Source organism: Micromys minutus, assembly GCF_963924665.1.
Source record: "Micromys minutus genome assembly, chromosome: 17".
Taxonomy (NCBI): Eukaryota; Metazoa; Chordata; class Mammalia; order Rodentia; family Muridae; genus Micromys; species Micromys minutus.
The window spans coordinates 53,486,585-53,509,216 of NC_137952.1; the positions used below are offsets into that span (position 1 = coordinate 53,486,585).

The 22,632-nt window shown below is 40.1% G+C and overlaps 2 protein-coding genes across 2 annotated transcripts; both read left to right on the forward strand.

Annotated features, from left to right (window-relative positions):
- Positions 1–4,633: 4,633 nt before the first annotated feature.
- Positions 4,634–8,094, forward strand: LOC308431481 (cystatin-12; the record flags this gene model as incomplete). Its single annotated transcript, XM_080930975.1, has 3 exons — positions 4,634–4,828; positions 7,148–7,258; positions 8,014–8,094. 3 exons carry the CDS (start codon positions 4,634–4,636, stop codon positions 8,092–8,094), a joined length of 387 nt encoding a protein of 128 aa, XP_080787101.1.
- A 6,303-nt stretch (positions 8,095–14,397) lies between these two features.
- LOC308431477 (cystatin-8) lies at positions 14,398–22,632 on the forward strand (the record flags this gene model as incomplete). Its single annotated transcript, XM_080930966.1, has 3 exons — positions 14,398–14,628; positions 21,223–21,336; positions 22,549–22,632. 3 exons carry the CDS (start codon positions 14,398–14,400, stop codon positions 22,630–22,632), a joined length of 429 nt encoding a protein of 142 aa, XP_080787092.1.

The window sequence follows — 22,632 nt, forward strand, 5'->3', positions numbered from 1 at the left end:
GCAGGGGACAGGGGCTTTGGCTACATATAGTATTCTCTTTTCCTCCAGAGTATGACTATCTGTAGTCCAAGGTCTGTGTAGTGCTAATGCAATTAAAAGCATCTCACAGCCTCCTCTGGATCCCTGAGCCATGTTTGGGGCCTTTTATGTTGTTGATTTGCTAAGGAGACCATCTTCAATGATAAGCATTTTTGTTTTATTGCCCTGACTGCAGGTATAGATTTTGGAACAAATCAGACTCCTCAGTTTATGTGAAGTAGCTCATGTATGGGCCGGACTAGTGTGTGTTCTCTTTCATTCATTTACATATTTATTAATTCTTTAATTTCTCTATGCCCCTCACTTATACATTCATAAGGAATGCAGAAGCCAGGCATAGTGGTGCCCACCTATGGTCTAGCATTATACAGGAGATCGAGGGGGGAGGACCTTAGAAGCCCATGGGCTGGAGACCAGCTTAGGCAACACAGTGGTGTTAAAACTCACAAAGGAAATGAAAGAATACAGAATTTTCAGGGAATAGTAATTTGTCTCCTCATGGTTCTATGTCAGGAACCAGGCTCACGGTTGTACTTATTCTGCAGTGGGACCAGGCTCAGACTCAGAGGTGGAGGGAAGGAGTAAATGACAGGCTAGAAGACCTGACCCTCCTGAGCAGCACAAGCTGCCTGATATGGCTGGAAGTAAACACATATTCTAATGGGAGAGTTTCAGGTACCTTTCTCAGTAGCTGTCAGATCCACAAGAGTCAAAATCACCAAAGACACAAAATGTGAGAAATTATTAAACAACTTTGATTTCATATATATATCATCTAAGTTCATCATATACGCTGTTTTGAACCTGTAGATAACCACATTTTGGTCCATAATCTACATCTTCATGAACTTCAGAGAATGAAAGTCATGTAGGTTATGTTCTCCGGCCACAGTGAAATTCATTTAGAAATTGAGGGAAATACTTGAACATTTAGCTTTATATCTCTAAGTGCTAGTAGAGCAAACCCATGTAGAATAGGATGGTTTAAAAAAATACATACTTAAAACATTCTTAGTTCTTTTTAAACATGTTTTATTTTTTTATTTTTAATCGTTAAAACTATGTATGTGTTTTTGTCTGTATGTCTCTGTCTGTGTGTTCATGCATGTATAAGTTTGTGTGTGTGTGTGTGTGTGTGTGTGTGTGTGGTGATGGCTATGGGTTTGTTTGAATGTAGGTGTGTACACATGAGTACACATGCCTGCAGAGCTAACTAGCATAGGTGCTGGGAACCAAACTTCAGTCCTCTGGAAGAGAAGTAAATACTCTCAATCACCAGGCCATTTTTCTGGGCTCCATTCTTAATTATTTAGTGAAAAAAAAAACCCATCAAATATATGGTGTGTCTTTCTGTGGTGTGTGTGTGTGTGTTTGTGTGTGTGTGTGCATGTTCATGTGTGTAAACACTGGTATGTGGGTGCCATGGAACATGTATGGAGGTCCAAAGACAACCTTGGGTGATGGGACTCACTTTGTACCTTTTTTGAGACATGCTATATTTTGTGGCTCACTGGTTGGTGTGCAGGTTAAATGGCTAGTGAGCTGCACAGGAGTGTATTGTCTCTGCATCCCCTCTTGTCATAGAAACACTGGTATTGCTGATGGAAGCTTCTATACCTTAGATTCATGTGGGCTCTGAGGATTTGGATTCAGATTTTTATGCTGTGCGGCTAGTGCTGTACTATCTTCTCAATACTCAATACATTTTGAAGTAACAAATCAGTGGATTCTGCTGACATAGAGTCAAGAGACATATTGTACATGTAAGAGTTTGTACTCCAGAGAGCAGACAAGATAGCAGATGATAACATTGAATTCTATATCAAGATTGCCTTCCTCCTAAATTCTTGTTTGAATTTTGAAAAAAAAAAATACAGAGTAGGGGTAGTGAATTGTAACAAGAATACATAAAAGAAAACAGTTACCTAGGAGAGGTAAAACAGTTGCTGACCTTTGGTAAACCAAATATAGATTTGAAGAAACAGTCAACTCACAAGCTTCAGTGAAAAGGGACCACAATATAGATCTGGAGACCTCAGAGAGATAATGGTAAGATATGATGATCCTGCTCCTAGGAAGGGTGAATTTAAACAGATATAGGAGTCTACTCTTTTGGGGATGCCAAGGGCTTAGGCATATTCTGAAGTACTCTTCAGGAAAAGATATCTTCATTTTTAGGAACCCTGGCCATCATCATTTTTGTTTTTGTTTGCTTGTTTGTTGTTCTTGTCAACTGGACACAAGTTAGAATTATCTGGAAAGAGGAGTCAAGGTTGAGAAAATGTTTCCATTGGATTTCTTGTAGGAAGTCTGGAGGACATTTTTTTGATTAATGACTGATGTGGGAGGGCCCAGCCCTTTGTAGGTGGCACCGCCCCTTTGTGGTGCTCTCCAGTTGTATAAGAAAGCAGTCTAAGCAAGCAATGAGTCGCAAGTCGCAAGTCAGTAATTCACCAATGGCCTCTTTGTCAGTTCCTGCCTTCAGATTCCTGCTTTCAGTTCCTGCCCTGACTTCTCTGGATGTTAGATTGCAAACTATAGGATGAAACCCTTTCCTCCTCAAAATGATCTCTGTCATGCTGCTTTATCATGGCCATAGAAACCTAACTAAGACAGCATCTATCATCAGACTGTCTTGGGAGATCATTTCCTGCCACATGGAAGCTCTAAGAAGGTGTTTTCTTTTTTCTCCATTTTAAAAATTGGATATTCTCTGTGTTTACATTTCAAATGTTATCCCCTTTCCCCCACTCCCATCCCCCCTTCCACCTTCTCTTGCCTCCATGAAGGTGCTCCTTCTCCCAACCACCCTTTCCCACCTCAATGCCTTGGCACTCCTCTACACTGGGAAAATGAGCCTTCACTGGATCAAAGGCCTCTCCTCCCACTGATGCCAGAGAATGCCATCCTCTGCTGCATATGCAACCGGAGTCATGGGTTTCTTCATGTGTACTCATTGATTGGTGTTTTAGTCCCTGGGAGACATAGAAGGTTTGGTTGGTTGTTAATGTTCTTCCCATGGGGTTGCATACTCTTTCGGCTCTAGGAAGGTGTTTCCAATTAAGTCCACAGTCCTGTCCCTTTCTATGCTAGAGCAATAGTTCTGCTTCCACACTATCCCCAAGGCAATTCCAGATTTCTTATCCCCTTGCCTTATTTACTTCTCATTAGTTTACTTAGAAGTGAGTCAGAGTGTGGAACATTTCTCCTGAGAAATCTGCACAGGGGCAAATGGCAGAGCTGGGAGTGGATGCCTATCAGCAGATGCCCCTTTCTGAATCCTGTCAGCTTCCAGGTCCATGGCCTCCATTTGTGTTTATTTCTATAGACCTATTTCCTCCCATTCTGATTGTCCCTGGTACTGGGATGCAAAGCACGAATATGGCAGGCCTCATGAAGGAGGCAGAGGTGAAGAGTTGGCCACCAGACTACAGATATGGTAGAGAATATGATCTCCCAGTTGTGACTCTGACTTCTCCCACTGGGGTCCTCTGAGGTTCCAAGGTTATGGGCATTTGGTTTTAAATTCCAAATACATAAGACCCACTTTACCTCATGAGAGTTTCTGTAACCCTACCAGTTCTGAAATTCAGAATTGTAGGGGTAAACTGTTTGGATTTATAATCCTGAAGTCCATATCAATTCTTATCAGGAATGGGCAGGGAGGAGGGTGGGGAGGAGGCAGGCCCAGCTGTACAAGCAGAGGGTATGTTGCATAATACCCATGAGCCTATGGCTTATGTCACCAAGGTCTGGAAAATTTGGACTCTGCTTTTGCCTTTTGCTTTCAGACCAAGGATGGGTCAAGGTGGAGGAGTGAGATGCCCTGGTCTGTAGATTGTCCTGCAGCCATTTTGTATTTTGATATTAATGCCTAGTCACGCACTCATTAAGGTGACTTCATCTGAAGCTTCCTATTTTAATTAGTAAAATAAAGGCAAGAGCCAGTGATTGGGCAGGGTAAGAGAGTTGTAGAGAAAGGGTCAGAGGTCAGAGGACAGGAGAGGAGGAGGGAGAGAAGTTCCAAGATGGACATCAGGAAGGATGAATTAGATCCAGGTGGGCTTAATTGGCATTAAGTAGCTATGAACATTTAATGATTTTATAGATCTTTTATCTCATATAGTAGGGAAGTTTGTATCTTTGTCTATTTGGTGTAATCTTATTGTGTAGAGGGTTTGTGGATTGAGAGTTTGATATATAGATTTGTATGAAAAGCTATCTGGCCTTAAGAGTTGTGTTTGGGTTGTGATTTGGAGTAAAGAAACATCCTGGGATGGAGGCAGTAAGGCAGGTGAACTAAACTGCCTGGGAAGTCGTGTGGATAGACAGAGACCTTGGGGGCGGCTTGGACTGAGTGAGAGACCCCCCCCCCCCCCCCCCGCACACGGCTCCATACTAGAAGCAGTGCCCACGGAGTGAGACCGCGAGGCCTGATAAAGAGATAAGCTTTCCATTTTTAATATTTATTGCTACACTACTCAAAGTGAAGCTGTAAGCACTCCAGGGCCTCTGGAGGGCAGGGCCACGTGGGATGCATCACAATCTGCAGTTGCACCACTCCTCCACCCAGCTCTCAGTGCTGAAGACAGCCATGTTGTGGAAGTCGGTTCTGCCCGCGGCACTCATTGTGCTGGGGATTCATGCCTGCAGCTCCAAGTTTATAGAAACTGACAAGAATGATAAGGATTTTGTCATTTCTGTGGAGCATGTTGTGTTCTACTTCAATGAAAATCAGGATGATGAGTTTGCCTACAAGTTCCTGAGAGTCCGGAGAAGTCTTCGTGAGGTGAATAACCTGCTTCTTTCCTGGTGCCTGCATTCATTCCAACATCTGGCAGGTCTGGGGGAACCTCTGGGTTTGTAAGTTAAAACCAAGGGTTTTATTTGATAGATGCTTAAAAACAAAACAAAACAAAGAACAAAAAAAAAAAAAAAAAAAAAAAAAAAAAAAAAAAAAAACAAGACAAAAACAAAAAACCCCCTCAATTTAGTGCTGGAAAAAGCTCCAAGCTTTGGATTTATTTTAAAGTGAGTGTAGCTTCTGAAAAGTAGGGGAGAAGGGAACCACCGTCTCAATATGAGTTCAGGATTAGGGAAATCAAATAAGGACAGCAGAGAGAGTCAGGTGATGAGAGTGACTGGCCCGAAACTAGAAGCAAGGTCTCCCACAGCAGAAAGTTGGCAGCAAATGTGACATAATGATAAGTACCTCTGGGAGCCAGGTGAGCTGGGCGTTGCACAGCAGGGTGGGAATGTATACCAGGTTCCTGGTGATATGAGTTTCACTGCTGGGATGACCTTTGTGTAGGCAGTTAACTGTGGAGCCAGACAGGGACCCATTCTATCACACTACTATGCTAGCCCCAAATCCATGAGTAAAATACTAGGCCAGGTGGGGTGAATGCAGAGACACAGGATCATGGGAGCTGCAGAAGGTAAGAAAGTGATGGCTCTTTGGGTGGGTGGGAAGATAGACTTCCCGGGAGAGAATGAAGCAAGCATACTCAGGAGATCCCAGCCTCCTGGAGCGAGGTACTGTGACTCTATGACTTGAATCTTGGTGAGGGAAATACTGAGATGCTGATGTGCAGAAGGAGCATGGCAGCAAGGAGGCAAGATGCCAAGCTGGGAGTACTGGGAGTCCACTAGGCAATGCTTCTCAGGTGAACTCCCAAACTTTTCACTCGAGGCTTGCTATGTGTAGTGGACCACACAGCCTCTGAACAAGAACCTTCAGACTAGAACAAAGAGAATGGTGACTTGGTCACCAGGAAGTGGGATTTGGAACAGATATGTGTGGTAGCCTGGATGAAAAGTGAGTGGTGCCAAGGAGTGACCCTAGTGGCATAATCCTATAGTCACAGGTCTGGGAACATTCCCTATTGCCCAGGGATATAAAGCTTTCTGGTCTTTCTTTCCCGACCTTTGCTGTGGATTTAATTGTGTGAATGTGTTGCACCCTGTATAGTTACTACTCTGTCACTAAGAACTACTGGGCATTTACCAGGGAGGAATAGACTGAAAGAAGACTCAATGTTTCCCCTGTTGTGCTTAATAGACATTTGGGAGCTTTGGGGATCAAACTTTGTGCTTTGAGCATGCTAAGCACAAACTTTACAACTGAGCTATATCCCCAGGAAAATGGATGTCTCTTTTGTGTAGGATTAAAAGGAATTTTTGAAAAAAACAGATTAAAAGGCAGCTGGCTGTAGAAGAGTATGCCTGTAACCTTAGCACTTGGGAAACTGAGTAGCAATAAGATCAAAAAGCCAAAATGACTGTAGATTGTCCTGAAGTTGTTTGTATTTTAATGTTAATTCCACTTCCCCAAAAATGGCTGCCTAGTCACAGGACTCCAACTGAACCTTTTAATTAGTAAAATAAAGGAAAGCCAGTGACTGGGCAGGGCGAGGGAGTTAGAGAGGGCTGAGAGGTCGGAGGAGGTCAGAGGACGGAGGGGGAAGGTCATGGCAACATGGAGCTTCCCAAGAACCAGCTAGACACAAGTGATATTGATTAGTGTTAAAAATCTATGAACATTAAGAATTTTACAGGTCTAATATCTCATATAGAAGAGCAGTTTGTATCCTTGTCTATTTGATGCAATCTTGTTGTGTAGAGGGTTTGTGGATTGAGAGTTGAATATATGAACCTGTATGAAAGCTACTGGGCTGTAGAGTTGTGTTTATGGGATTTTGGGGTACAAAAACACCCTGGGACAGAGGTGGAGAACAGACAGTAGTAAACCACCAAGGGAAGGGAGTTGCGGGGACAAGTTGGGCCATGGTGGCAGCTTGGACCAGGCTCCAGAGGTGCGTGTGGCTCCGTATCAGGATCTGGCCTGAGAAGTGAGACCACAGGGCCAGTAAAGAGATAAACCGTCTTTTATTTTTCAATATTTACTGCAACAAATGACAGCAACAGAGAAAAAGGAAAAACCTCCTTCTCTCCACCCCAAATCAGAGAAACAATATAGTAAGTGCTCTGTGCTGTTTATTTTCTGTTTGTTTAACTTTCACATTTTCTGCTTGTTTTTCTATTGAGTTCTCTTTCACTTATTTCTAATTAAATATTTTCAAAAAGTTTTACAATTTCTTCTTAACAGAAATATACACTGAAATATTTAATAGACCTGGAGATGGGCCGAACACTTTGTGGGAAATATGATGAAGACATTGACAATTGTCCGTTGCAGGAAGGTCCAGGAGAGAAAAAGGTTTGGGATTAAATTAACTCTTTCTATCAACAATCTTTTGGGAAGAATGCAGAAAGGGCCATCTTAAGCAGGCAGAGCCTGTCTCTCTGTGCTGGGGCAGTCCTCTGCTTATTTTCCAGATGCCTGGCCACAGGCATCCTGCAGGCATCCTTGTGGCTTCCATATGTGATGGGGCCTTCCCTGTGGTTCCAGCCTTATATCATCAGAGACCTTTGAGGTTCAGGCAAACAAGAGGTTCATATTTTCCTTTTACTCACCAATCTTCCATTGTTGGCTTTTTGGGGAATGAGAGCTGTTTAGTCTATCTGCTTGTTCAGGCTTCCCCTTTAGCCCATGGCTGTTATGGGTGGTTCTTGGTAACAACCTTGTCCTATATCTGACATGTAAGTTTGTACTGCCTTTCTGTTGGGAAGTCTCTAAACAGATAATTTCTCAAGCAATTCCACAGCTTTCAGGACCCTTGGGAAGGGGTAGAAATTTATCTATCACCACATGTGTTAGGAAAGCTGTGAGGACAGAATGCCTCAACATGAGTGGCTGCACCAGCAAGGTGGTTTTTCAGGAGATCCTGGGCTCAGGTGGGGGAGTTGTTGCAACTTATGTTATTTGTTCTTGTAGAGCTTTGAGCTTCATGATTCTTGCTATAGGTTATTGTGTTTTAACATTTCTTGTGTTTTTAAAACTTAGTTTTTATTATCTAGATAGCTTTAATGCATTGCATTTTTCCAATTTATGATTTGTAACTTTTTTTTCAGGTACGCTGCACTTATATTGTGGAGACTGCAGCATGGGAAACTATGTTCACCATCTTGAACAGCACCTGTGTGCAGACTTAAGTGGTACAGGGGTCTTTCTGTGCCTACATCTAAAGGCCCCTTTCCTCTAGAGGGTGACTGTCTGTAGTCTAGTGTCTCATTAGTACCAGCACAATTAAAGTCATCTTACAAAACATTGAGTCCCTAAATAGTGTTTAGTATTTTCTGTATTGACTGCTTACCACAGCAATAAGCAATAGAAATTCTATAATCTTTATTATTACCCTATGTGAAGGTGCAGAGTATTGGGTAGATTCTGTGAAGTAGTTCACTGTTTATTTCAAATCTTTATTCATTCATTTTTCTATCATTTCATATTTGTATGTAGTTCATTCATTCATTTATTCATTCATTCTACAATTTCCCTGTATTCCTCATTCACATATTTAAAAGAAAGGCAAAACATTCTTCTAGGGAGCAATCACCCGGATCACAGTGGATGACCCTTCTGCAGAGGGTTGGAGATAGACCCTGTGTGTATGTCTGTGTGTGCATGTATGCATGAGTGTGTATGCATGTGTGTGTGATTGGAACTAACAATGACAGAGATTCTACACCACGTGGACACTGATGGCTGCTGACAAGAACATTTCCCTAGTAGATTAGTTTTTACCTATTTGCTGAAGCCTGTGTTTCCCCCAGGTCCCAGTATGGATTCCTATGGATGTCAGCACCATTCACTGCTCCAAGAGAGGCACAGTTTTGCCTTTGGGCTGAGGAACACTCAGTCTACTTCCTCAGATTCTGGGAAAGGACAAAAAAATGACAAGTGGGAGGGTGGAACAGAGCAGAGAAGGGAAAACAATGGCAATACTATCTGGAAGAACACTCAGAATGGAAGGCTGGGTGGTCTTTTCTATCTTGGATCTCTGGAATTTCAATTTCACTAATCTACGGTGAAGAATCAATTCTTTCTGGGTCTTCCCATTCCTAAGAGTTGTCATAGTGCTCATAGGACAAAGTTATTGAAAGCATCTCTGTGCAGCAACTTGAATGTAGCATAGTGATTGGCTTTGGCCTTTTGACATGTGTATAGGATTTGGAACATCTCAGCATCTGGGTTCTATTACTATGTTACAGCTGTGTGGTCAGCACAGCTGGAATCTTATTATGAGAGTACTAAGACATGAAGAGTAGAGCTCTTATTCATGTAGAACTCATTGCTCTTTCTGATCAGTATTGTTCTTTGGCAGGAACATTTCTCCAACTCCTATTTCACTCCAGAAAGTTTCTTGACTTGTTTAATTCTTATGATATGCATATTGCATTTTGCTCTGATATACACAAAATTTTCCTTCATTAATCTTACCTTTCTTTGTGAGATTAAACCAAATATCTGTCTCTACTTCAGGAAAAAACAAAACAAAAAAACAACAAAAACCAAACAAACACCAAGTAGATTCTGTGTCCCCAGGACATAATGTATTAGTTGTTTGGCTTTCACAGCTAAAGGTGTAAGATGGCTCTCCAAAGAATTCTAGAAACCAAATTAATCACAAGGAGTGTTTCTGCCTGTGGTCTCCATTTGATGAATTCTTGCCCTCATAGTATGAAAAACACGATCATCTTGTCAACTTCAGAGTTCACTGTTATGGCTTGGAATGCTATGTCTGTCACCCTTGTTTTCTGATGAACTCAAATTAGTAGCTTTGTAATGAAATCAGTATTTTCAAAGACCATCTGCAGTTCCACAATCATGGCAACACTGTTTCTAATAGCTAAGATATGGAAACAACGTAAGTGCTCATGACAGATGACTGGTTTAGGGATTATGTGCCATGTATAATGAAATGTTCTTTAGTCATAAAAAAAGAAAAGGCGATATATACCATAACCATTTCATTGTAGTAAACATTTGATAATGTAAGATTACATCAAAATATCTTCTCTTTAAAAGTTTATTATTGTTATCTTTTAACAATCTCAATAAATCTAGGAATAAAAATAAAAAAAACATAAGATTGCCATTATCCTTTTTCATCACATAAAAATACAGCAATCCTCAAAGGAGAGGTAAAAATGATAGAAAAATTAAAATAAGAGATATGTTTTTTAAGATTAAAGAAACAAAGTAAGCCGCAGCTGCATAAGAAACAGCTTCAATTGTGCAGTAGCTTTATTTTAGATGTTGTTAGTGGAAGCTGTTTTCCACTGAAGTCATTTCTCTGGATATGTGCCCAAAGGAGATAAAATCACTACCTATTGAAGATCTTGCACTTCCTTGCTCATTGAAGCATTACTCATAATAGCTGAGATGGAAATAATTGAAATGTCTGCGAATGAGTCAATAGATCAAGAAAATGTTGCACACATACGCAAAAGAATAGTACTCAGTCTTAGAAAGAGATTGTATCATTTTTCACAACATAGATAGAGTGAAGGACAACCATGTAATGAGTCTGTAGTTACCCTATTGTGGTGGTTTGAATGAGATGGCCTTTATAGGCTCTCTCTCTCTCTCTCTCTCTCTCTCTCTCTCTCTCTCTCTCTCTCTCTTGTAAGCTCTCAGTTACTGCTCTAGTGTCATCCCCACCACCCTACTGACTTCTGGCTATAATGATTTCCTGCAGTCTTTCCTTCTGGATCCATGAGCCCCCAAGTTAAATGCTTTCTATAATAAATTTCCTTGATTATAGCTTTTGTCATAGCAGTAGGAAAGTAACCAAGACACATGTGCAGTACAGGAGGAGAAAGAAAATAGAGTTTTGAATAAAATACACAAAATGGATTTGTAAGATGAACATAAGTCAAAGATACCAAGTGGACCTGAAGGATAAATATATCTAGAGAGCAGTGATTCTGTGCCAAACATGAACACTGGAGTAAACAAGTATATTTGCTGAATGTCTAGAATTTAGACTATAATCTAGACTCTAGATTACAGCTGTTCTTGCCACACTGGGAAATAGGTTGTTTGTGTGTAGAAGTGATGGTTGCCAGGTTTCCACTGTTGGATGCAAGGCTGCACTGAATGCCTTTCAAGGTATTTTTTTTTTTTTTTTTTTTTTTTTTTTTTTTTTTTTTTTTTGCTTTATGATTTGAATTGACATGGTTAAGGCAAATATTGAAAACATGAATGATTTTAAGAGTTTTTTAAAAGAACTATTTATTTTAGGTATACACTGTAGCTGTCCTCAGACACAACAGAAGAGGGTATTAGATCCCTTTACAGATGGTTGTAAGCCACCATGTGGTTGCTGGGAATTGAACTCAGGACCTCTGGATGAGCAGCCAGTGCTCTTAACCTCTGAACCATTTTTCAAGCCTGATTTTAAGAGTTTTAAGTGTTTTGTCAAACTGCTTTCTAAAATGATTGTACCACTTTACAACCTCAAAGTATATTGACAGTATATTTGATAATCTTGTTATTTAAATATGAAAGAAATCAAAGAGTTATTGCTTTAAGTTATTAATACTTTTTAAAAAATGTCACAAAAGATAGATGCTACAAAGAATGAGGTAGATAAAGTTGTCCACAGAAAAATAATGATGGTGATGGTGATGATGATGATGATGATGATGATGATGATGATGATGATACAAAATAGCATGAGTTGGGAGAAAGATGGGTTCTGGGTGAGTTGAAGAAGGTAGAGGGGGTGAATAATATCAAAATACATGGTACGCATGACAAAATATTTAAAAAATAAATTGTGTTATTTTTTTGAAAAATTAAATTTCTAATGGAAAAACTAACAAAAAATTAGTCAGATGGGTAAATTAATAAATGGAAAGTATTCTGGACAAAGACTCTGCATACTTAAAATGAAACATTAATTATTTTATTAATTCCTCCATGGGTTCTTGACATTAATTTATAAAAAAACAAAAGTACACTTGGAAAATGGCTAAAATGATTGAGGCATTACCAGCAGAAGGCATACTGTGAAAAACATGCCTATCCTTGGGAATAATATGAACAATATAGAAGAATATAGAGGAAATCAAGTCAAGAACTGCTATAGACAACTGTGAAGGTATAAGTAGGTTGAAAGTTAGAGGCTGACAGTTGACACAACCATCTCCCTACTCAAAATGTGCTCTGGCCTGGCTTGGGTCTGCAGGACTTTGGTTTCATACCAACCCCCCAAATTATGTGCGTATGAAGTGCAGTTTACCAGTTCTCAAAGTTGGCAATACATTGGCATCACTGGTGAAATATAAAAAAACACTAATTTTCTGACTCTACTTCCAGGTTCTATGATTTTACTGATAAAATGAAACCTGGCACACCAAGATTCTCTCAATTTCTTTAATTATTTAGAGATTTATTAATTTTATTATTTTGAGTCTTTTGCCTGCATGTATGTCTCTGTACCACCTGTGTGCTTGTGCTTGAGGAAATCGAAGATAGTGTTGGATCCCTTCAGATTAGTGTTACAGTTGAGAGTTACCATGTGGTGCTGGGTCTTCATGAAGAGCAACAAGTACTCAACCTTTGAGAGCTCTCCAGCCCATTTGCTTTTTATATTGAGTAAAATTAGAAAAATCCTGAATATATTTTAGTGACTAGAGATTTGACAGTGAATAGTAGATGTCCATTTCTCTGCAGCTGTTATAAACAACTCCCCATCTAGTTCTTTGTGTGACTTCTCAAAAATATTGAAGAAGCATTCATCACATTACTGTTGCCCACAGCAGAGAATGGGAAGTCACCAAGTAACCCCGTGGTAGTTTATTTAAATAGAGTCTGGTGTATATACTCCAGTGTTTCACAACCTACCTATACTCTATGGTCAAAATACTATCAATTTTTGCAGCTGGGGTAAATAGTCACACCCAGGAATTTACTAGACATGAACTTTGGACATCTACAATGTCACACACATGCAGCCTGCCTCAACCCTCTCAGACTAAGATCTGGTAGAACAGTGGAAGGAGAAGCTGATGGCCTAAGCACTGGAGCCCAGAGGCCAGGTGTTTGGTAGAGGGAGGTAGGCACAAGTAGGCACATGATTTCTCAAAGTGGAAGGTACTTGCCTGCTACCTCCAGCCCCCCCATACAGCTTGGACCCAAAGGCTAGAGGCCAGAAGATTAAAGGTGCTGCAATGAGGCGGGGTCACATATGCAATATTGCATCACAAAGCGTTGCCTCCCTAATCTTGAGCCTAGGCTTCAAGATTAGGACTTACATAACTGCCTGACTAGGGCAAAAGTGTGAGCTGAGAGTGCTGGAGACCCAGAAGAACCACAAGAGTGAGGAAGGAGCCCAGCAGGACGATCAGGTTGGACAGTCATAGAAAGGTAGGGCCAGAGAACACTGGGGTACACCACCTTTTATAGTTCCAGTTTACAGGATAGGGTAGATAGTGGCAGGCACGAACCACGTGAAAATGCACCAGGGTCTTCCTGGAGGGATGTTTCTCTAGATGAATGGATTGTACCCAGAATGGAGGCAAGAGGCAAAGGCCAGTTGCAGAGACTCTTTAATTGGGGATGATATTGATAAGAGATTTTTTTTTTCAGACAAGGAGAGAGGTAGCTCTTTTGGGTGTCCCAAAGAGTTATGTCTAAAGTCCAGCTATGTGAATACTGAGAAGGTGGCTTCTTGTAAGATCCTTGAACTGAACAATGTATTAGAATCAAATGGAGTCATTTTGTTGTACCTTAGCCAGATATATAATTGAAACATAAAGCTAGAGGTTCTGATGCTGAGACTGACCTTGTGCTATGTGCCTTGAGAACAAAAATGGTCTTCAACGACTCTCCAAGGACCATAATCTTGTACAAAAGCTATTCAACCTTCAACAGTTGATAAACCTGCAAGGACAGATACCCACTAATGTGTATTTAACCTTGGATGGATGCCTCCTTCATTACTGATTCTTGCAGCTGCAGCTTCATTTCAAAAGTCTCATATGATCCTTTTAATTTTAACTTTAAACATGTCTTTTCTCAGTCTCCTTTGATATGATCATTGTTTCTTAAGGAACACATTTTCCCCTTTGTAAGGCTCTGCACTGTGTGTGTGTGTGTGTGTGTGTGTGTGTGTGTGTGTGTGTGTGTGCATATTTTTGTATAGAAGGATGTGTGTGTGTGTGTGCATCACACATGTCCCAGCATGCTTGTGGGGGTCAGAGGATAGCTTGCAGGTGTTGCTTTTCTTCTTCCAACACATGGGTCTCAGGCATTGAGTTCAAGTCTTCAGGTTTAACAGCAAGTGTTTTAGCCTTCTGAGTTATCCCCTTGGACCTACACATAATCTTCAGAGAGCTCTTCCCTATGTATTATTTAGTTTGACAGACTTAAAGTAGCTGCTCCACTGAAGCTCAAGTCCCAAGGAGACATAGAGGACATCTCTTGTACCTTTTGACTGAGGGACCATGACAAAACTCTTGTGGCTCTCCTTGATCCTCCTCATCATTCCAGTGGCCCTAGCAGTTGATATAGGTCAGTCCAAGAACGAAGTGAAGGCACAGAAGTACTTTGGATCCATTAATACCTCCAATGCCAATGTGAAGCAGTGTGTTTGGTTTGCTGTAAAAGAATACAACAAGGAAAGTGAGGACAAATATATCTTCCTTGTGGACCAGACACTCCATGCCAAACTTCAGGTAAGAAAGTTCTTTTCACGAAGCATGTTTATGTATTGTGGTATAGGTGGAAGACAGGCTGCAAAAGTAGACAAATGATACAAAAGGTGACAGTACAATCCTAAATGAGTGACTTGTTATGCACAAACTCATTGTGACAAAAGCAATACACACACATGTACTTCCTACACATGCTGGACTCATATTTGCCTGTTTTATTTTCTTTACTTTTAATTTTTAAATTTATTCTTAATTATGTGCATGGATGTGTGTGCTGGGGGAAGGGAGTTGAGTGTTCAGGTCAGAAGAGGTCATTGTATCACCTGAATCTAGAGTTAAGACAGTTGAGAGCCACCAATATGGTTTCTGGAAGCTGAAATTAGCTCCACTTCAAGAGTGGCATGTGCTTTTAGATGCTGAGCTATGTGTATTAATGTTTTAATCCAATGTACATTTAGTAGAAGAAAAGACATTCTGTTTTTAAAGGTGTGTCTTTTCATGGAGCCATATACTGCCAAGCTCTAGGGAGCACTGTGCAAATGAAATCCAATGGGCACAGTGCTTTCTGGACTTTTTGGCACAGTGTTTGCTGCTCTCTTTAGTAGAAGGCTTCTCCAGTGTTGACATTCAGGAATTAAAAATAGCAGCCTTAGTTGATGATGTGACTGAACTGAAAAGGTTTTCAACAACTAGGTCACTGTTGTCAGAACTTATGTCCCCTCTACCTCAGGAAACATGTCATTAACACTGTATTTCTAGGATGTGATGCTGATGATGTATCACCTTTTACTGACTGGTTCTAGTCCACAACCCATCTTTTACAACCTCTGCTTCACTTTCATTGGTGCTTAGGCAGCACATACATTCATTAGTAGTAAGTTTCTCAGAAACCATTTTTGTCTTAGCTAGGGGAGATGGTAAAATGGTCAACATTCATCCCAGACCTTAGCTAGCCAGAAGTCTGACTGAAAGGAAAACCTCTCATCTTGTGATGTAGTACAGCACAGGGGAACAGCATGTCAGGAACTCCTTTTAGACAATGTTTTCCCCCCATAGAATGTGTAAATGCCCACCCTGAACACATCAAATATAATATAATGAGAGTCTTTGAGTGTAGTCCAGGACTCAGTAGGTGTTCAACTCTTCCAGATGATGTTAGGATATAGTGTTGGCAAGAACTGTCACTTTCAAGAATGATCTTGAAAGTACAGTCTGAAGTCAGAGCAAGAGTTAATGGTGTGGGGTAAGCTATTGGGAGGTGCATCTCCCCAGAAGCAAAGAACCATGGTAGGATTTGAGGGCAGGTGATGTATTTTTTTGGGAGGGGGCATCCAGGAGGCACTGGAAAGGTACAACATAGAGGAGACAGGGCAGTAGAAGGTGGTTGACACAAAGGTGAATTAATGAGACTGATAGAATTGGTCTTGCTGACCTTGGGAAGACATGCAGTATGCACTCAAAGCTGGGCTGCCACGTGGGTGGTTGGGTTGTCTACCAGTTAGTTACCTTCTGTCCATGGCTGAGAGCTGTTACAGGAGCCCTTGGTCCCTGCTAGAAACAGGAAGTCTCAGGCAATAACCACAGGAGCCTGGCATAGTGTTTGGAAACAGTACTGATAGCATCTCCTTTGAGAGGAAAGCAGGAAGGACCAGGGATGAGAGGGTGGAAAGTGCAGTCGACCACTCTAGATTCCTTCAGTGAGGCTTCCAGCATGGCACAATGCCATGCTTGGCTTTAAGGGAGGATGAAGATTTTTTTTTTAATTTTAATTTTTTATTTTTTTTAAACGACTTTATTTTACAAAACAAAGATAAATGTACAGATTTTAAACATTTTTTGCTTAAAATTATACATTTTTGTCAGTACTGTATTTTCAGATATTAAAATAATTTTTACATAAAACTATGTGAATATATTTTTTAGTCAGTACTTGATTTTTTTTCAAGGGCTTGACAGTATGCATTGAAAACCTAATAGTTACCATGAGCATAAAGTACATGCAAAACAAATCGCAACTTGGAAATAGTCAAAGTCTTCTTGTTTTGTAAATATATATTTTTTTCTTTATTTCTTGGACTTCATACAGTCTGTGAGTTGCTTCAGGGGGAGTGCAAGCCTCTGGGGTTAGCATCCCAATATCAGTGACTGCATATTATGTCTGTTCTTTTGTGACTGGGTTATCTCACTCAGGATGATATTCTCTAGATGCAGCCATTTTCTTAAGAATTTGGTTAAGTCATTGTTTCTGGTGGCTGAGTAGTATTCCATTGTGTAAATGTACCACAATTTTTGTATCCATTCATCTTCTGAAGGACATCTGGGTTCCTTCCAGCTTCTGGCTATTATAAATAGAGCCGCTATGAACATTGTGGTGCATATATCTTTGTTGTGTATTAAAGTGTCTCTGGGGTATATGCCCAGAAGTGGAATAGGTGGGTCTTCAGGTTGTACTATATCCAATTTTCTGAGGTATCGCCAGACTGATTTCCAGAGTGGTTGTATTAGCTTGCAACCCCACCAACAGTGGAGAAGTGTTCCTCTTTCTCCGCAGCCTCGCCAGCATCTGCTGTCATCTGAGTTTTGGATCTTGGCCAATCTGACTGGTGTGAGGTGGAATCTCAGGGTTGTTTTGATTTGCATTTCCCTGATGGCTAAGGATGTGGAGCACTTCCTCAGATGTTTCTTGGCCATTCGGTGTTCCTCAACTGAGAACCTTTTGTTTAGTTCTGTACCCCATTTTTTAATAGGGTTATTTGATTCTCTGGTGTCTAGCTTTTTGAGTTCCTTGTACACCTTGGATATTAGGCCTCTATCTGATGTGGTGTTGGTAAAGATCTTATCCCATTTTGTTGGTTGCCGTTTTGTTTTCTTGACGATGTCCTTAGCCTTACAGAAGCTTTGCAATCTCATTAAGTCCCATTTGTTAATTTTTGACCTTAGAGCTTGAGCCATTGGTGTTTTGTTCAGGAAATTTTCTCCTGTGCCTATGTGTTCTAAGGTTTTCCCTACTTTCTCATCTAATAGTTTCAGTGTATCTGGTTTAATGTGGAGATCTTTGATCCACTTACACTTGAGCTTTGTACAAGGAGATAAGAAAGGGTCTATTTTCATTCTTTTGCATGCTGAGTGCCAGTTGGACCAGCACCATTTGTTGAATAGGCTGTCCTTTTTCCATTGAATGTTTACTGCTCCGTTGTCAAAAATCAGGTGACCATATACATGAGGGCTCATTTCTGGATCTTCTATTCTATTTCATTGATCCACATGCCTATTTCTGTACCAGTACCATGCAGTTTTCAGCACAATTGCCTTGTAATATAGCTTGAGGTCAGGGATAGTGATTCCCGCAGATGTTTTTTTTTTGTTGTTGAGGATGGATTTAGCTATTCTAGGTCTTTTGTTATTCCATATGAAATTGCACATTGATCTTTTCAGTTCCATGAAGAACTGGGTTGGAATTTTGATGGGGATTGCATTGAATCTGTAGATTGCTTTTGGTAGGATGGCCATTTTTAAGATGTTGATCTTTCCAATCCATGAGCATGGGAGATCTTTCCATTTTCTGAGATCCTCCTCAATTTCTTTCTTTAGAGGTTTGAAGTTCTTGTCGTACAGGTCCTTCACTTGCTTAGTTAGAGTCACACCAAGGTATTTCATAGTTTTTGTGACGATTGTGAAGGGTACCTTTTCCCTAATTTCTTTCTCCACATGTTTGTCCTTTGAGTATAGGAAGGCTACTGATTTGTTCGAGTTAATTTTGTATCCAGCCACTTTGCTGAACTTGTTTATCAGCTGTTGGAGTTCTCTGGTGGAATTTTTGGGTCACTCAAGTACACTATCATGTCATCGGCAAAGAGTGATGTTTTTATCTCTTCCTTTCCGATTAGTATCCCCTTGATCTCCTTTTGCTGTCTAATTGCTCCAGCCAGGACTTCCAGTACTATGTTGAATAGGTAGGGGGAGAGTGAGGATGAAGATTTTTAATTTTAATTTATTGTAGGAACACACACATATTAAGTTAGAAAGCACTTAGGATCCTTTGATTAAATTTCAATTTCAAGGGTCCTTTTTATTCCCTCTGTTGTTATTACTGTTGTGTTGGTGGCTGAACCAATCATCTTTATAATGATCTACCCATAGCTTTTGATGTTGTGCTATGTCCCAAGCTTCCAAATTTGAGTTTTAAAAATAGCATCCTGGTTAACTTAGCTTCCAAAAGAAGTTGTGAAGATACAGCCAGGATATTCAGAAGACAGCATGGTCTAGCCTCTTGGTTTAGGTTCTCATTTCTTTGTAGCCAGCAATAAGACAGGCCTCACCTTTTCAGGCTGGCTTAGCAAAATGGCAGGTGTGTGAGTCTGGTGGGCATGTTATGTGAGTCCTAATGCTGACAGTTTTTCTTTAAAAATCAGGATCAGCTGCTAGATGCACACTCAATTTCTCTGTTCCTTTTATGCCCTTGAAAATAAAAAGAGAGTGATACCCTTACTGAGGACTGAGGATTCTCTGAGTTCTTCCTCCTCTGTAGAGACTTTAAAACTTGAGACTTGCAGAGCCATTGTGATGAGAGTTGGCAAAAAACAATTCAGATAAAGAAATTCCTACCTGAAATGCTGGGGACAAGGTAAATTTCAGATTGTTTGGATTTCGTGATATTTGTCTACACATAAGGAGATATTTTGGAAACAAATATCTTTCCAAATCTAAAACCAAATGCCTTTATGTTCTATGTGCATCTCACACACATAGCCTGGAGGTAACTTCATGCTATTTTTTACTATGCCTGCATTAATTTTTGTTTATTGTTTTATAACTTCATATGTATGTATAATGTATTTTTATTGTATTGCCAATTATCTTTTTGTCATTCCTTCAATATCCTCCCTATCTCCATCTCTTTTTGTTTTTGGGTCCTACTACATAAACAAGGATGGTAAGTTATCGAAGCAATGACAACTTAGCAGAGGCTACACCGCTGAGGAATATGATTTATCTATCCCATTAGCCATTAATTGCCCATAACTTTCCAGGTAGGGGTGGGGCCCCATGAGCTCCTCCTCTCCTTAACAGAATATGGATGAACCTAGCCTTGTGTTGGATTTGTGCCAGTGGCTACTACTGCTGTGAGTTTATGGGTACAGTACAATAGCTGTGACTGTCACATCCAGAAAATAACACTTCACAGCACTCCTCCCTATCCTCTGGCTATCCTACATTCTTTCTGTGTTTTCCTCGATGTTCCACAGACTTGTGTAGGGGTGATGTAGATGTTCTGTTTAGGGCTGAGTACTGAAGAACCACTGATTCTCAGCATGTTGATTAGTATGGGTCTCTGAATCAGCTCTCAGTCACTATAAGCAGAAGTGCCTCATACCCAGGCTGTGAGCTGTGATAATCTATAAATATAAAATAAATATTTAGAAGGTGTATTTGTATCTTAACTGAAACCTGTGGCATAAGGTCACTTGTGAAAATTTATTCCCATGACGTCATGTTGATTATTTTAAAATTTCATACTTTGGGGTATTTATAATTTCAGACTTTTGGACAAGAATCGCATGGATAGGACTACCCATTTCATAATATTGTCAGCTTTCCCTAAGTCCATCACTAACTCCCAGACCCAATGTGTAGCTCTGCCAATGATGATATCCTGTAGCCAGGTTCTTTCCTCTAATACAAGCCAGAGTCACTTTTGCTAAACTTTAGAGCACAGCAAAAATAACACTCAACTGTTTTGATGTTTGTAGACCTGATAAGGATACAGATACCTGCTGTAGTTTTTTCAAACCAAACACAGAGGTTTAAATGAACATCAGAAGGAGGTTTTGGTGAATTCGAACACTAATGAATGAGTAGATATTTATTTCTTTCACTAAACCCACCATTTCTCCACACTAAGGACATTGTGCTGAGCTGGAGTGAGAGATTTGGTCCAGAGAGGTTCCAAACACGGGAAATTCACAGAGCTCTGAATAAGGCATATGGGAAAGGGACTTGGGCCCACTATGCCGAGGGGTTATCCTAATTGGGACCCAAGGAAGCTTATGGCTCTGGGAACTGCCTTTCCCTTTCTGCCTTGACCTTCTTTGTGTTATGTGGCATACTTTAGAGCAGCAGTTCTCAATATTCCTATGCTGTGACCCTTTAGTACAGTTCCTCATGTTGTGGTGACCCTCAACCATAAAATTAGTTCATTGTTACTTCATAACTGTAATTTTGCTACTGTTATGAACTGTAATGTAAATGTTGGTGTTTTCTGATGATCTTAGGCATCATCATCTGCCTGTTAACTGTGAAAGGGTCAGTTAACATGGTTAAAGGGTCATGACCCCCCAGGTTGGGAACCTATGTTCTAGACTCTTGAACAGGAGATGAACTTAGAAGGACCTGTCTTCGGGAGGCTCTTAACAGTGTTTCACAACAAGCAGCATTATATAATTGGTCTCAGCAACAATTGAATTCAGCATTATCTTTTCTCTGACCATGTGTCTGTGAAGAGAGAGAGAAGGATTTGCATGTTTCCCAAAACATTTAGGAGCTACCTAAAACATTTAGGAGCTACCCAAAACATTTTTTTTTTTAAATCCAAATTGCTCCACTGTTTATTGACAGATCACAGACCGCATGGAATACGACATTGATGTTCAGATCTCCCGCAGCAATTGCAAAAAACCTTTAAACAATACTGAAAGCTGCATTCCTCAAAAAAACCCCAAACTGGTAAAGGTAAGTGGCTTCAAGTCCCATCTAGGGTTATCAAAGCTTCAAGGTAAATCTTAGTCCTCAGACTTTCTGGGACTTCTGGACTGCTCCCCATGTGGAGTCCCAGATGGTCCAACGTGCCACCCTCAGAGTAAAAGATGCAACATATCATCAAGGTCATTTCCATCCTGAAGTTCCCATCAACTCTTTTGATGCAGGAGAATCTATTGAGATGTTTTCTGAGTCTATCCTCTTGTCCAGCTGTTGAGGTGAGTCATTCATATTGTGCAGGTGTGAAGAAAGTCTGCTGGTCAATGGAGTACTACTCCTCTGCTATTAGAAACAATGACTTTATGAAATTCCTAGGAAAATGGATGTATCTAGAGAATATCATCCAATCACAAAAGAACAGACATAATATGCAGTCACTGATAATTGGATACTAGCCCCAGAAAGCTCTGAATACTTAAGAAACAAGTCACATATCATATGAAGCTCAAAAAAACAAAGGCCAAAAAGTGGAAGCCTCAGTCTGTAGAAAAAAACCACCACCAACAACAAGTGTATAGCACCCACTCAGAGTGGGGTTCACCTATACTTTAAATCATTAATAACTCAAGAGCTAAAAAGATAGCCTTGTGGCAATTTTTGGTATTTAAAAATTATGTCTATTCTATACACACCAAGAAAACTTTGATTATTTCTATGTTACATTTTGTTTTACGTGTACTTTATGCTTATGTTAACTAGTAAGATTTCAATGCATACTATCAAACCTTTAAAAAAATCAAGTACTGACAAAATATGTTTATATAGTTTTATGCCAAAATGCTTTAAAAAATCTGTGCATGTATCTCCCTCTTTTTAAAATAAAATTGTAAGACAAAAAAGAAAGAAAGTATGTTGTTGGATAGATCACAGATACTATTTATCTGTAGCAGGGCTAATCCAAATGCTGGAGATTAGGCAATATCTAGACCAGACAGCATTTCAAGCTTTCTCTGCATTATCAAGTTTTAAAGGTGTTATCACATCCAGATGGTAGTAGGTAATCACAAGCACAAATATGTCAGTCCCGAGCATGTCCTGATGTCATCTTTTATACCTGCTTTATCATTTATTGTTCTTTGGTAGATTGTGATGTTATATAGCATACTGCTAGTACAATGCCTAAGAACAGAACAGTTCCTTTCCTTTTGACATGCTACTGATGTTTTTTGCTGCTGTCTTTTTCAGAAATTAAATTGCAGCTTTCTGGTAGGAGCACTTCCCTGGAATGGCGAGTTCAACCTGTTGAGCAAAGAATGTAAAGATGTCTAG